At 51.8% G+C, this 15548-nt stretch overlaps 1 protein-coding gene across 3 annotated transcripts in view; it reads left to right on the top strand.

Moving 5' to 3' along the window:
• GFRA2 (GDNF family receptor alpha 2) overlaps nt 1-15548 on the top strand; it is a 103056-nt gene that overhangs the window by 46041 nt on the left and 41467 nt on the right. For all 3 annotated transcript variants that reach the window (XM_067530265.1, XM_067530264.1, XM_067530266.1), the window contains one exon: nt 11372-11720. In XM_067530265.1, the coding sequence (XP_067386366.1) occupies nt 11372-11720 (349 nt within the window). The remainder of the gene's footprint in view (nt 1-11371; nt 11721-15548) is intronic.

Genomic DNA, 15548 nt, shown 5'->3' with positions numbered 1-15548 from the left:
CACATAGAGCAGCAAGCGAGTTAAGTGTTCACTTGCATCAGTGCAAATCCAGAGTCGCTCCAGTCAGTGGAGATTGCACTGGTGTGACGGAGAGTGGAGCTCAGCCTTCCTGTACTCATCTGGTAGCAGTTCGTGCGCACACGGCGCTGGTGATGGTAGAAAATACAGAGCAACAGAAGCAGGGTCTTGGGGTTTGTGTCTAGATATATGATTAGTGCGTGTTGCGCCAGTGTCTAATCTTGGCTATGCTGCTGCCAATCTGGAGGCACTGCACAAATGTCTGTGGAGTTCCTTGGAGTTTAAAGCGAAGTAATTGAGAGCAGAATCTGGCCCCGGGTACTCCTGGCTTCTGGAGCAATGTGAGAGAAATAATAACCCTCGGCTGCAGAGTTCGAGAGGAGGAGAATGCAGAGTGTAGGGCAGGGATGACCCTGCCCTGGTCCCTGGTGGGGACAGACCAGACTCGATCTTGTGGGTCTTCCCCTCTGCTAATCTCTCTCGGCTGTGAAAAGGCCTCTTTACAGCCACACAATGGCTTTGGTAACCGACCGTTGTGGTGAGGGGGATGAGGAAAGGTGAAGAGGAGGGTGCCTGGCGTTGAGCAGTTGTTGGAGTTGGTTACGTAGAGCCACTACCGAGACCCTGGGGCTGTCTGGGCTGGATGAGACCTAAGGACTTTCGAAATGAATCTCCTGGGGTCTTTGGAGACCTTGCAGAGACGGAGTCTGGGAGCAGCATGGGACCTCTGGGCGTTATTCTCGGCCTTTGGGGATCGAGGACAGTTCTAAATCTGCAGCTTGACGTTGCTTTTTCCCCTGGCCCTCAAGGACTTCCTCTCTCTCTCTCCATGTCGCCTTCCATTCTACTTCCCCTTTCTTCTCTCTCTCTGCCCCCTCTGGGTTGTCTCCAGGCCTGTGGTATCCTTTCCCAGCCAGACGACCCATGTACACATGCGCGTTCCACGTGGTGCCATTTCTTCCTCCCTCTTTGAAGTGCATTCCTTGATTTACACGCCTCCCCGCTGCAGCTGTTCGCTGGGATCTTAGTAACGATCAAGGCATCACGTGCGGCTCCTCCCCTTCCTCATCTCGCTCCATTCCACTGAAAGCTCCAGTACAATGACAGGATTCCCACTGGCGTCGGTGGGAGTGGGGGGATATAGCTGTGTCCTGACATGGGAATCCATCTTCTAGACCCATCCAGCAAAGCAATATACTCCCGCTCCCGCTGAGGTCAATGGAAACCGAAGGAGCTAATCCTCGGGGCATGCCCCTGGGAGAGGACAGCTTGGGGGAAATGGCCAGATGAATCCAAGGCCAAATTCCCTGCTGGTGTAAATTAGCAGGGCTCCGTTAATTTCAGTGGCGCACAGCAGTTTAGAGCAGCAAAAACAATTTCTGGTCTGCCTCTGTTAGTCACTTACCTAGGGTCACGTCTACACTATGGACGCTACAGGGTCACAGCTACGGTGCTGCAGCTATGACGCTTCCTACATCAAGGGAAGCGGTTTTCCCCACTGATGTAGGTAATCTCCCTGTGTGATGGCAGCCAGCCACATCTGTACCAGGGGTTAGGTCGGCTTAACTTAGTGATGCAGCTAGGTCGATCTAAATTTTACTTGTACTAGGGCTCGGGGGGGGGGGGGGGGGCGTTTGGGGGAGCAAATGAAGTGAAACGGGCAAGAGGGAACTGAAGCTGGAACGTGCTGCCTTGTCTTCTGTGGCGTGACCCTCGGCATGAGAAGCACAGGCTCTTCCTTGGAATGGATTTTTTTTTTACAAAGCTGTTGTGGTTTGTTTTTTGTTTTGTTTCTTTTCCTTTGGACCCAGCTGCCTCCAAGCATGGGATAATAAGGAATTGATAAAGTGGGCTGGAGATCCGTAATTTGCTCATTTGTCTCGTAGACACACAAAATGTGTTCTCACCCAGCGAGTGTCGTGTCCATTAAGCAAAGATTTTTCCCAGAGGGAGACACTTAGACGCAGCTCGCAGCTCCCACCTCCCACCGGGGGGCTGGGACTCTGCCGCCACCCCCTTTTTTTTGCTCTGGGAGGTGAATGGCGTGGGTAACGGGGCGTCCGTGCTGGAGTTCCAGGATGCTGGTTGACCTTGTGCCAACCCTGGGGAGAGAGGGCAGGTGGCCGTTTGTGTCAGTCTTGACAGACTGTGATTTATGAGGGAGTCCAGAGGTGGGGGCAGGTCCAGCTGGGAGGCTCAGAGCAAGAGGTCTCAAGACAAAGCGGAATTGGTTTTGTGGGGCTTTTTTATCGGCGGGATCTTGATTTCCAGATGCCTAAAATGGACATGAAAGGACTCGGAGTGGTGGTAGTGCTGAAGGGATCTGGGGGGTTACAGTGGATCACAAATGGCATAGGAGTTTTGCAATTGCAGCACATTAAAAGGCTGATATTCTAGGGTGTATGAACTGGAGTGTCGTATGTAAGACATGGGCAGTAATTGTCCCTGTCAGCTCAGTGCTGGTGAGACCTCAGCTGGAGTGCGGTGTCCAGTTCTGGGTGCTGTACTTTAAGAAAGATGTGGACAAATTGGAGAGAGTCCAGAGGAGGGCAGCAAAAATGATCAAAGGTTTAGAAACCCCGACCCATGAGGAAAGGTTAAAAAAACTGGGCATGTTTAGTCTTGAGAAAAGATGACTAAGGAGGGTCCCGATAAGAGTCTTCAAACATGTTAATGGCTGCTATAAAGAAGACAGGGATCAATCGTTCCCCGTGTCCACCAAAGGTAGGACAAGAAGCAATGGGCTTAATCTACAGCAAGGGAGATTAGGTTAGATATTAGGAGAAGCTTTCTAACCACAACGGTAGTTAAGCTCTAGAATAGTCCTTGAAGGGCGGTTGTGGAATCACCGTCACTGGAAGTTTTTCAGAACAGGTTGGATCTGGTCTAGTACTTGGTCCTGCCCAGTGCAGGGGGTTGGATTTGATGACTTCTCGATGGCCCTTCCAAGCCTTACATTTCTATGTTAAACGTGAGTGGTGGAGCTGGACGGGCATCTTGTGTTGAATGATTTCCCAACGGAAAATGAAGTTTTGGCAAAATCAGATTTTTCTGCAGGAAATATTTCATTTCAGTTTTCCATGGGAAAAATTGAAATTAAATATTTGTGGTGCATCAGCTTGGCACAAATCAGAATATTTTGTTGATTGACCCGAAACATTTTATTTTGAATCAGTTACAAAAACCATTAAGCTGCATTTTTCTACCTCACTGATTATGGACGTTGTAATTTGGGTCCCTGTTGTCTCCTATAAGCAGAGCTCCCTGGAGGACTATATCTCACATGGTGCAATGGGGCTTCCTCAGGAGTGTCAAAATATTTAATTCAGATATGTCTAAATGAAAAGTTTCTACACTTCCAAATGATTTTGAATTTCCATTCCATGATTATTATTTTTTGACATGTTGGAATTTCCCATGGAATGCAAATGCCAACTTTTGCTCAGCTCCAATCAAAGGATTTAAAGCCAAGACAGCTCAGCTGTACACCCTGAATATAAACATCTATATACACCTGGGTCTACCTTACTGCTTAGTGAGAGCTCTCTGCCCTGACAGTGAGGTGGAGAATGGGCTAGATCGGGGTGGCCAACCCGCAGCTCGCGAGCCGCATGCGGCTCTTTGGTCATACAAATGCAGCTCAGGCTCTTTGCATGCTGCTCTTTGAAATTGACAAGCTTTTCAGGGAAAGTTAAGAGAGGAGGGGAAACTGACAAGTAAAATGGACAAGCTGCCCCTGAAATGGGGAGGGATCAGCCCAAATTTTCAGAGGAGGGTAAGAGACTAGGGGAAATTGAAAAGGCAAATGTGACTCTTTGCGGCTCTTCATCTCTGACTGGTTGGCCACCCCTGGGCTAGATGGACCATGCGCACAATTTTGTCTGTGATTCCCAGGAAAAGAACCTATGCTGTATTTAGAACAGATTAAAAAAACTTAAAAAACAGACTTCAGCGAGAAACTGCAGAGCTGGAACTCATCTGCAAACTTGACACAATCAAACTGGGTCTGAATAGGGACTTGGAATGGTTCTCTCATTACAAGAAGTAATTGTCACTGTTCACACATTCTCACCTTCTAATCAATGGTTGTGAATAGGCCTCATCTACTCTAACTGAATGGACTTTGCTAACACCTCCCCTTCCCATTGTTGTTCCTTACCCTTGGATGTACATATATACCTCCTACCTTATTTCTATTTCTTGCATCTGATGAAGTGGGTTGCAGCCCACGAAAGCTTATGCCTGCAGAAATTCATTAGTCTTTAAAGTGCTACAAGACTCTCATTGTTTTTGCTGCATACAGACTAACACGGCTACCCCTCTGGAACTTTTGGATGGAAATTTTCTCCTACCTCTAGTTGTAACCGACACTAACACAATGGGCCTGTCTGTCACTGCAGACCTGGAGTTAAGGTGGTCTGGGTGCTATCACTGTGCATGTCCAGTCCTTAACCTTAACACTGAATTTCTGGAATATTTAATACTTGGTTTTTGGATAATCACAACATTCTGGTAATGATTTTACTCTTAAGCTACTGGTAGCCTTACCTCCATCTTTATGTAGATTTCTGTCTTGGAAAATAGGTTTGAATTTGCAACTTGTTTCAGGCTTAGAGGTTTGATCCTCAAGATCAGGTAGTAGCAGCTCATGTACTTAGATACAGGGGTCCCAGAATCAGTATCTACAGATAACCAAACAAAGATGTTACATATTTATTTTTGGGGGAGCGTGTCCAGCTTAAGATAGCTTAAAGGGACCTGACTTTTCCCGACAAGGTTGAGCCTTAAATCTTTAGAAAATCTTTAAACCCTCAAGTTGGGTGCCCCCAAATCTCTAATCATTCGTGAAAATGTTGGCCTTGGCAACTGAAATCAACTAAGATCTGACTGGCTGGACTGAATTCTCAGTGGTCTGTCTGTCAAAAGAGGAGGCTGAGAACCTCAGATTTCTCTCTGTGTCTAGATGTCCTGCCTTCAGTGCCACTCCACTGGGACTTCTTTGGAACTTCCGCCCAGTCTATTTATAACTTTTTGCCGTCCGCTTCCGTGACCACCCCTCCATGCCACTGTTCCAGCAGCTTCTCCCTCTTCTCAAGTCACCTACGTCTCCAGCCAATTCAAATTAGGACTTGCCACGCCTTGACGTCTTTTCACCCGTTCTCCTTTTAACCCTGGAGACAAAAGCCAAGCCCATGCCTTGTGCGTGGCACGAACCCTTCTAGCCAGCAGCTGTGTCACTATGGCTATGGAGTTCGGCTGTGGTAATATACGAGGCAGGAGAGGAGCGGAAGGGCCGGAATCTTATTACTCTTCAGAGATACATTACATGGCTCATTGCACTGTCTGGAAGGTTAGGGCTTCTCGAAGAGCTCGTTCCTGGAATGGGGTAGGCTAATAGAAAAATGTCCCTTCAGACTCTTCCAAATAAAACCAGTTAAAGGCACAAGCGGCCGCTTTTGTCAGCAGCCAAGTGACATATTGCTCCGCTCCGATGAGAGGTTAATACTCTTAACTGCAGTAAAGTAGCTCGTGCACAGATAGCGGTTACGCACTGTGTTGACCAGCTGACTGCTCCTGCCTTAGAAGGCTCATGGCCAGGACGCTAGCTCAGGGTGGGTGGAGGAACGGAGCAGCGGCGCATTATGGCTTTTGACTCTGCTGACAGGTGGGCAGAGGCTAATGGGTGACTGGATGCTCTGGGGCGTTGGTCATGGACCACAGATCTTTATGCTCCTTGGTCACCGGCTTGGCGAGATCAAGCTGTTGTTGTCGGTCAATCCAGTGGCCTGTGTGAAATGAGTTCACCAGTTCTCAAAATCATCCAGCGTCACAACTGAGGGGGAGGAGGGGAGGGCTCAGCAGACAGGCCAAAGATGGAGAGGATCATAGATCTCTGATTAGTGTCATTCTCTATTCAGCACCAAAAGGGTTAACCGAAGGCAGCTGCTAGATTGTTTTCCCTGAAGTAATGCCCAGTCAGAATTGGGATCCTTGTTGTGCTAGGTGCTGTACAACTGCCTAGGCTGACATGATCCCTGCCCTGAAGAGTTCTCAATCCAGTGGAGGGACGGCTCAAAGGGAGGAGTTAAAAATGGAAAGTAAAATCATACTGTTCCTGAATCAAACTCCCCCCACGTTCTGGATTAAATTATCATCAAGGAAATATTTAGCTGGTGGGAAAATGTGAAAAGTGAAGTGTCTGGAGTCAGGCATTGTTGGTTTGTGGACTGAACTATTCCAAAAAACAACCCGTGATTAAAAGGAAATGTTTCTGGCAATTTTTTTTGGAGGGGGGAGCAGTGACACTTCTGATACTGGGGGTCGGCACTGCCAGCCAGAGAGGGAAGCTGGGATATGGGATGGGGAAATGCTCAGCAAAGGAGAGTGTTTTCACGGCTGCGTAGGGCATAATGTGATTATCCTCAGGTTGTCTCCCAAGCCAAATGCGGAAAACATGCTATTCAAATTTCAGAAAAATCAGCTTCCTCCCCGGACGGCTGTCAGAGCCGCTAAGCGTCACCGCAAAGCAGGTTAATGTTGCTACTCTGTCGTCTCTCAGGATTCCTGTTGGAAGCACCAGCAGCTCCAGGGGATGTGGGCAGAAGGTGGCTGGGTACATGGGGAAGTTTGGCACCGTGGGGATTTGTATGTAAGTCTGTTGCATCTCTCCTGTGCATAGGGTGGGATTCAGCCGTAGGCAGAGGAGCCAGCGCTAGGCCCGTGTTCCAGTCAGGTCCCACTGTAGCCTTATCTTGATGGATTAAGTGGTGCATATGTGACTGCCACCGTGTTGGCCGATACACTGGGGACTGAACCAGGGACTTAAAAGCCTGAGTGTCCAACACCCACCCACCCACAAGTGTGCTCTGTCTCTGGCCTGCAGTTTCCCTTTCCCACCCCTTGTTCAGCTCCATCCCTTACCGCCCTGGTGCTCTTCTCTTGTTATTGCAGATAGTGAGAGGAGGTCCCCACCCTGAAGAGCTCGCAATCTGAACAGAGGAGGCAGACACAGGCTGGGAGAAAGGGAGGATTATTCTCCCCGTTGTACAGATGGGGATAGGGCAACTGAGGCACAGAGAGATGAAATAACTTGTCAGAGATCACACAGTCTGTGCAGAGCCAGGAATTGCACCCAAATCTGCTGGGTGACTATCCAGTTCCTTAAGCACCAGACCAGCTTTCCTCTGTCTGTCTCTATCACAGACTCCTCCTCTCCTGCCCCTTCATTAAAAACCCGCTATACTTTGCCTGAAGGTCTCCCTTGCAGTAAATATGTTTGCGTTTTATTGTTACCCCTTTTGACCTGAGCAGTTGGTCAAAAAAATAACCATGCCAGTTATTCTAGCTGGGAGGAGAAATTCTTGCTGGGGTGTGACACCTCCACCTCTGTCCCATTTCCCCATACACAGGCGGAACAAAACAAACCAATCCAGGCAGTTCCTTTATTGGTTGTTCCACGCCTGCCTTTCCAGCCGGCACTCTGAACCCACAGAGCTTTGTCTCTTAGCTTTATCTCAGGACCATGTTGCTGTGCTTTCAGGCTAAGTCTGCTTGGCTTTTTCTCTCTGCTTCTGTCTCGTGTCGCCTTGTGCTGTGCTTCTTGCGTGCGCCCCCGGACCACAGAAAGTGTTCTGCCAATCAAAGCCTTAGCCCCTGCATTTGAACCCTTTGAACCACATGATTCAGCTTCTACTCAGCTTTGTCACGTGCCTGTGTTTTGGGGGCTACTCCTGATGGCAATGGATTCTTTCCATCTATTCTGAATGGAAGGCGATGGCCATGACTGACCCATAACAACACAGACTAGCTCAACCCAGAACAGTATTCTTCTGCCTGGTACTGTCTCTGCCCAGTGTTTGGAGAGCAGGGAATCCGGGCTGAACAGTGGAGTGCCACGGGTTGGTGGCAATCTTCATTCATTTACTGTGCTAGCGGCACCTGGCTGTTGGCAAAGGTGTGAATAATGGGGACGCGTCTGTCCCTAGAGCCAGCGGCAGCACGGCCAAGTGCAGAAGTGGCTTCTGACGGCATTAATGGAAGTTGGCGGCAGCTTATGCCAGACGCAGACTTTATACCCAGTATTTTGCCTCAGTTCTCCCAGACCCACCTGTCCTGGAGATTCCGCGAAGCCTCTTTGTACGGGGGCTGATGGGGAGGGAGCTGGATCTGGGGTGCTGCTAACTTCTGTCCTGGGGAGCCTGAGGCAGGCTTGGGCTCTTGTATCCCTGATCTGTGCACAGTGGGCGGCATACGCAGGGGTTGCAGGGCAGCTTCTCCTTTCCTGCCCTGGAAGTCTCTGCCCCGTCTCCTGCCCCTGGAGGGGCCTGGGCCCTGTCCCGTCTGTTGGGAGGGTTGGGACAGGCTGGGGGTGCCATTCTCCCAGAGCTTTCTCAGAAAGCCCCAGCTCCACAGACGTTTCCCTTCTGCCTCATGAAATGTTAATGCTCGTATCTAATTAACGAGCTCCCCAGGAACTCGCTTTTTTCAAGTGCTACCTCTATTGAAATGCATCCAGGTGCTTGCAGGTCTCCGGCAGGACAGAAGCAGATGCTTGGGAGGATTAATGCCACAAGCCAGCGCTGTGCAGAGATCCCGCACGTATGCGGGTGTGCCAGAATGCCGCCATGCTCTGCTCTGTTCATTATTCTGAGGGCTCGGAGGAGGAATGGCCAGAGTGAGCATGATTCAGCTGCCCTGGTGTCTGATTCCTTCTGGTCTCAATCCGATCCCAGTTTAAATGCCCGGCCAGTGTGGGACACGGTGAAAAAAGGCCCTGGGAGCTGCAGAGAGAGACAACTGCCATGTGTCTTCCACTATATGTACCCCCTGCAGGCATGTCTGCCTGCTTATCTGTCTGTTGCTACTCGCTGTGGTATCTGGGGAAGGGAAGTTGCTGGGTAGAATGCACGTCGTTTGGGAAGAGGGGAGTCGGAGCAAACTCTGCCTTCTGCTCTGTATTTTGCAGGGTGTTTTTAACGTGTATGTTGTGTTAGTGCTCTGCACTTGTCTACAACTTGGCAAGCAACTGTCCCAGCAGGGAATGCTTCCCAAGCCACTGCTTGGGGGGTGGTATGGGATCAATAGCTGGCTGTGTGTCTGGGTGTGTGTGTGAGATGGGTGTTGGGGGAAGAATGGGATTGCAGCTACTTCCGTCCCTGCCTTTTCAAGCCGGCTGTGCAATATGGCGCAGTGTATCAGAGCTGGCTGCTGGTGAGGTCACAGCTACACCAGTTCTAGCCTTTCCCACTGATTTAAGAAGGCAGGGCGGGGGACGGAGAGCATGGGGCTTTCAGCTGCAGGTGGAGCTCCCTGCCGGGAGAGCAGTCGAGATCTAGCCGGAGATCCCCGCCTGCCGCAGGGGGGGACAGCCTGAGCTGTGAGCCAGGCAGAGGGGTTCACAGCCAGCAAACTGACAAGAATGAGGGCCACCAGCTAAATGCAGCCTTCACAGGGTCACTGCGTCACCCTAACTACAGCGACATAAGCCCCCCGCCTCCCGTGGAGGGGGCGTAGTTATAGCAGCGTGGCAGGGCACTTGCATCGCCCACCGCAAGGCTGTAGTGTAGACGCTGCCATGGGTTGACCTGATTCTGTGGTGTAGAGACTGGTCCTCACTCTCTTAACAGCTGCTTTGATAGGCAACAGCATAGGAGGGCTGCTGTGGGGGAGCTCTTGGTGGGCCTGTGAGCATTGATGGAACAAAGCAGGGAGCAAAAAACAACCGAAGCCAAGGCTTTCCCTTAGGTAGGTACCTGCCGTTTGCTAATTGCCAGGGCTCTGCAAATATTGGTTAAGAAACCCTCTTTGATGCTGCCCTTTTTCTCTGCCAGTGGAAACCAGTGAACAATGGCTGACTCCAGGGTCCTGGCTGGTTTGCAGCGGAGGGGAAATTAAGGCAGGAATTACTGGTGCAGTCAGGTGACTTTAAAATAGCACCTGGCTCTCCGAGGGCAATTCATCATTTTGACAAAAATTTCAGCCCGCGTTCCTTCTCCACATGTTTTTGCTGATTGCTGGGGTTCCGGGAGCAGATGCTGCAGATCCAGCTGTGCACTTGGCAGGCCAGCATTTCCGCTTCTCTGGCAGCTCTCTCACTTAACCCCTCCCCTCCTCGGCCCTGCTGGGCCGCGAGCCATCCTGCCGGGTCTCTGGCTCTGTGCTCTTGGCTAGCAGCTGTCTGCGTCAATGGGACGATGCTAGTGCGAGAGTCGAATGCAGGCAAAAAGGGGGGACTGGTGCTGATCTAGTGTACTCCAGATATGCCTCGCCAGGGCAGTGCATCTGTACTGGAGGGGCTGCACTGATGCAGCTGCTTCAGTGCAAAAGCACCCAGTATTAGACTGTGTCTATGGGGCAGAGGTCATGTATGGCCCGTGGGGGGAAACCAAGGGGAGGAAGGTGCTAGCTGGCTGGGACCCTGCACATTGTAGGAGGTGATTCTGCTCTAGTGCTGGGTGAATAATTAACATCTATTCACTGAATAATAGACTTGAAAAATATTGCCAAGTCATGGCATAAATTATGCACTGAACATGGACAAGCTCTGATCCCCCTGCTGGCTCAGGTTAACCCCTTCCATGCCAGAGAAGTACCTCTAATCCGAGCCAACCGTAGGGAAATCCTTGGTAAACACAGGCCCTGTTTCGGCTGCAGGTATTCACACGGCTCGGATGGGAGCTGTCTGTGTCCCTTGTAACAGGAGCTGGGAATGTGAACCACAGGGGGGAATATGCCAGTGTCTCAGCCGGCTGGCAAGGCCTACGGTTTCTGACTCCAATGCCTGAGAGAGGCTGCTTTTTGTGCGGACTTTGAGGGGAACTGAGTACCTGTGAGATGCTGAGGGCTGGAGTTTGCCAGCAGCGACGGGGGCCCAGAAGAGTCCTGTGCCTAGTTTGCAGATAAGTTTCCCTAATTATTAACACGTTTAAAAAAACAAAAACAAAAAAACGCCCCGACCCGCTGGTGTTTCCTCGGTAGAGAATAAGAAATGGCTCGCTGTCTGAGCTGCCCACAGCAATGTGGTTGCTCCTAGAAACGCATGGCTGGAAGGGACCGCGAGAGATTATCTAGTTCGGTCCCCTGCATTGGGGCAGTGCTAAATCTACCTCGATTAGAATATCATTATACCTACTATACCTGGATCTTTGCCCTTGGCATGGAGTTACAGAGACAGGCTGGCTCAGGGGGTCTAGTTTAGGCCTCCGTGATGCTGCCTTGGTGGAGAGGTCTGTGAGGTGCAGGTGGTTTGCTACGGTGCTTGCTGATGACGGCTGTGTTCGGGTGGTACAGTGGAGTTCTGCAGTCTGCCATTCCCTCTGAGTAACGCCTGTCCCCTCTCTCCTTCCTTGGGCAGGAATGGAACCTGCTGCCAACTCCAAAAGCAACCACTGCCTAGATGCAGCCAAAGCCTGCAACCTGAATGACAACTGCAAGAAGCTACGCTCGGCCTACATCTCCATCTGCAGCAAGGCGATCTCGGCCACCGAGCACTGCAGCCGCCGGAAGTGCCACAAGGCTCTGCGCCAGTTCTTTGACCGGGTGCCCAGCGAATACACCTACCGGCTGCTCTTCTGCTCCTGCAAGGACCAGGCCTGCGCTGAGCGCCGCCGGCAGACCATAGTGCCCCACTGCTCCTATGAGGATAAGGAGAAGCCCAACTGCCTGGATCTGCGGAACATGTGCCGGACGGACCATCTCTGCCGGTAGGAACAATCCTCCTTCCCTCCCCCGCCATGCACACGGTCACGCTTTGTGCTCGGTTCTCCCCCTGCGTGACATGATGGGGACATAAGCAGAGGGGTGCCCCACAGACCCTCTTGGGGCCTTCCATGTAGATTTGGTGGGGTCCACAGACCTGATGGCAAATCCTTTTCCTTCTGCCTGGTCTCCCCATAAGCCTGGGTCCTTCCCATTCCCTCTGAGCAGCCAGGATATGTTGGCAAGGGAAGCGAAGCCTCCCCTTCCATTCCCAGCTCTCCCTACCCCCCACCCTCCTGAGCCAGCCTGCGGAGTGGGCAGAGGGGATGTCGTGCTGGAGCATGGAGGGAGGCACGGCACAATCACTGTGCCACATCAAGACAAGGATGCAGTGACTGCGTGCCTCCTCTGGCTCCCAGGGTGTGCTGCTGGGCTGCGTGCACATTTGCACTGGTTTCTCCTGCACGAGGCTCTGCTAGAGCTGCTGAGCCGGCTGGCGGCTGGGTTTATCTTGGTACCGGTGGTTCGGATGCTCGCTGGCTCCGTCTTGCATTTGGCTGGTTGGCTCTTCTCTAGGTTTTTAAACGATTGGGTCAGGTTTTGTGCTGGTGTGAACAGGTGCACCGTTCCACAGACTCCAGGGACCTGGTGTGTCCTGGGACCAGGGCGGTGCAGCTCCAAGATGGCAATGGAGCTGTGCCACTTCACACCCACGGAGGATGGGCCAGTTGTCTCTGATGTGCTTGTGATGACATGGTGCGTCCGTGTTTCACCTATTGAATCTCTCTGCTGTGCATTGCCTCGGCTGGTTTTAACTCACTCTGGAGGAGCCTGCGACTTAGGAGATGAACTCAGGCCCTTCTCTGGGATCCCTCTGTGCTGCTGCATGAGTGTGTGGTGTTGGAAACAATCCCCAATGGCTGCAGCATTTCCAATGATTGCTGATTTGTGTATGGGGGAATCCTGTGTCTAGGTGTAACCACCCAGGGCAGCTGGCAGCCTGTCTATAAAGCCTGAGGACTGATACCTTGATGGGATACCAGAAGAACACAGGCTGGATTGTGTAGTCCATGCTCTTGGGGGTTAGTGCCAAAATAAATACATAAAGCTGTATCTACTTCCCTCATTGGGAATGAATATGTTTGGAACTTCTGAATGTGGCTTTTCATCCACAAGTGACACACTAACCCAGTGTCCAGGAATAAATGGTATCGGGCTGGCTCTGTGCGGCACCAATGAAGGGCAGTTCTTTGTGAGCAGGTATGCAAGCCTGACGCTAGCTCAGACGCTAAATGCTGTGGATGTATCCGCCTCGCAGAAGGAAATAACCTGCCTTAGGAAAGAGGTGGGAGAATGGATTGCCGCAGACCCCTTCCGGCGTGGGATGAAGTGGAGACTGAAAGGGGAGGGAGAGCTGCAGGAAAGTGTGTGACGTTTTCCAGGTGTGTTTTAGCTTTGAAACGTGTTCCTGGCAAAGAAGGGTTTGGAGGCCAGGGGCTGGATAGTCAGAACTTCTGGGTCCCGTCCTACACGCTTGAAGGGCAGCGCGGGTCTAGTGCTGAGAGTGGGCGCCAGGACTGCTGGATGCTATTCCTGCCCCAGACAATAGCGTGGGGTCTACTGTAAGGGCACCTGGAAGCCAGGACACCTGGGTTCCATCCCTGGCTCTGCCACGGGCTAACTGGGTGGCCTTGAAGTCCCTTAGGGCCAAATTTTCCAACTTGAGTGGCTGAAGTCTGGCACCTAAAATGTTATTTAGATCCTTATCTTTTGACACGGAATTTGAAAAGTTTGGCCTTACCCTCTCTGTCTGTTTTCTCTCTGGGGTAAAATGTAGATAGTGACCCAGCCCGCAGGTAGCCTTGGTGAATCAAGGTTTGTAAAACACGTGAAAATGCGAGGGAGTTACTCCCAGTCCGATGCAGTTGACCTGGTGCTCTGAGACTCGTTGGCGTGGGTGAGGTGGTTTGGTTTTGGCTGTGTAGTCGTAGCCAGAGTGCCGCCCCAGAAAAGCCAGGTGGCCAGGGCACTCACCAGGGGTGTGAGAGTCTCGGGTTCAAATCCCTGCTCTGCCTGATTTGGGGCCCTACCTGGGGCTAAAGAGTCAGTCTCTGGTTCTCGCCCAGTATGAAGTGGAACAGCTCCAGCCGCAGAGCCCCCCAGCCTAGAATAGCTTGGGCGTCAGGGCGCTCACTGGTCAGGTGGGAGACCCTGGGCTATGTCCCTGCTCCAAATCAGGCCAATCATGGACCTGAACCTGGGGTCCTACATCCCCCCCGAGTTCCCTGATCACTGGGGCTCCCTCTTGCTCCAGAATTCCATCCCGAGGGCTTCTGGGAAGACGTTTTGTTGAACCGGTCGAATCCGTTTCCAGGAAGAGTTTTTGGTTTTGACAAATCGGCATTTTCCAATGCAAAGAAGCGGTGTTAAAAAAAAAAAAAAAAAAAAATTCCCCACCGGCTCTACTGCCCCGGGCGCCTCTATCCCACCGGCAGCAGCCCCTGCTAGTCCAATTCTGGGTCTGCTGCAGCTCTGCCAATGATACTCAGTCCAGTCCTGCTCCCTCCACCCCCCAGCCCCATACCTCGCGCTCCTATCCCCGGAAAAAGGCTCCCATCTCTCCAAGGGGCGGGGTCTGTGTGTGTGTAGGGTTACGTGTGTGCGCGTTGGGGTGTGTGTGTCTTAAGATAAATCTAGGGACATGTGTGCGTGCTGGGTGCGCTGTGTCGGGGTTCTCTGCGTGGTGGGGCAGTTTGGGATGATTTGTGGGGCTCGAAGGGTTTGGCAGAAATGTCTTAGGGCACAACATGGGGTGTGTAGCTACTGGAGTGCTTGGGGGTGGGGACAATGTGCGGGTTGTGCTATGGAGGCAGTTTGGGGAAGGGAGTGTTTGCGGGGGGGCCTTTGGCGATGAGACCATTGAGGTTGGTGTGTGAGGGGCTGAGTTGTTTTGGTCTGTGCGCCTTTGTTGGGTTGGGGTCCGGAGGAGCGTGTCAGCCGAGATCAGAGAGAGGCAAATCTGGATTGATGTTACAAGGGCGCACGGGAGAGCTGGCCAAGGAAAAACATCATTAGCGATAGACTTGTCTCAGTGCATCGGAGTCTCCTGCTGCCCCTGTCTATATGACTTTGTCTGTCTGTCTGTCTAGCTGCTGAGAATCTAACTACAGCACTGTCCTTTCAGAAGGGTTGGGAACCTGCCGTTCCCACTGAAACCTGCCCCCAGCACACACACACAGCTATTGGAAAGACCAAAGTGAACGCTTGCCTACAGGCCCATTCCCATAGCTATTAGCCCTTTGGTTGTGGTGGGCACAGGCTTATCCATTACTGGCTAAGTCCTGAGCATCCAGGAATCTACCGGAGCTGCTCAGATAAGGTCCCTGTTTGCCTAGGGGTGTCATTCCCATTTCCCATGGTGGTGCAGGGTAATTGGGAGCAGCAGAGAACAGATTTCTGCGTTCCTGGGGGATACCACTTCTACTTCCCAATGCAGTGCACTGGACAGAGCTGTTCTCTGCTCAGCACCCCCGGCTGGCCCGTGTCAGCTGACGAGGCTTGGGCTGCGGGTCTATAACTAGAGTGTAGATGTCTGGCTCCCTCCCTCCTTGTGGGGTCCCAGAGCCCTGTTTGCAGCCTGAAGCCGGACATCTACACTGCAGTTTTATAGCGCTGCACGCCAAGTCAGCTGACATGGGTCAGCCGTGGCTGTTTTATTGCGGTGCAGACATACCCATAGACTGGAGCTGGGGCAGTCCACGCTCTGTCAGCGACTGGGGCTCATGTCCCTCGGGCAGATGTTTAGTCCACGGTTTACCTGGAGTTGCACTGAA

This window comes from Emydura macquarii, unplaced genomic scaffold (genome assembly GCF_026122565.2).
Source record: "Emydura macquarii macquarii isolate MOO-44397 ecotype Brisbane River unplaced genomic scaffold, CSIRO-AGI_Emac_v2 contig_3059, whole genome shotgun sequence".
Lineage (NCBI taxonomy): Eukaryota > Metazoa > Chordata > Testudines > Chelidae > Emydura > Emydura macquarii.
The sequence above is the reverse complement of the archived record's forward strand: the minus strand, read 5'-3'. Positions and strand labels throughout refer to the sequence as shown.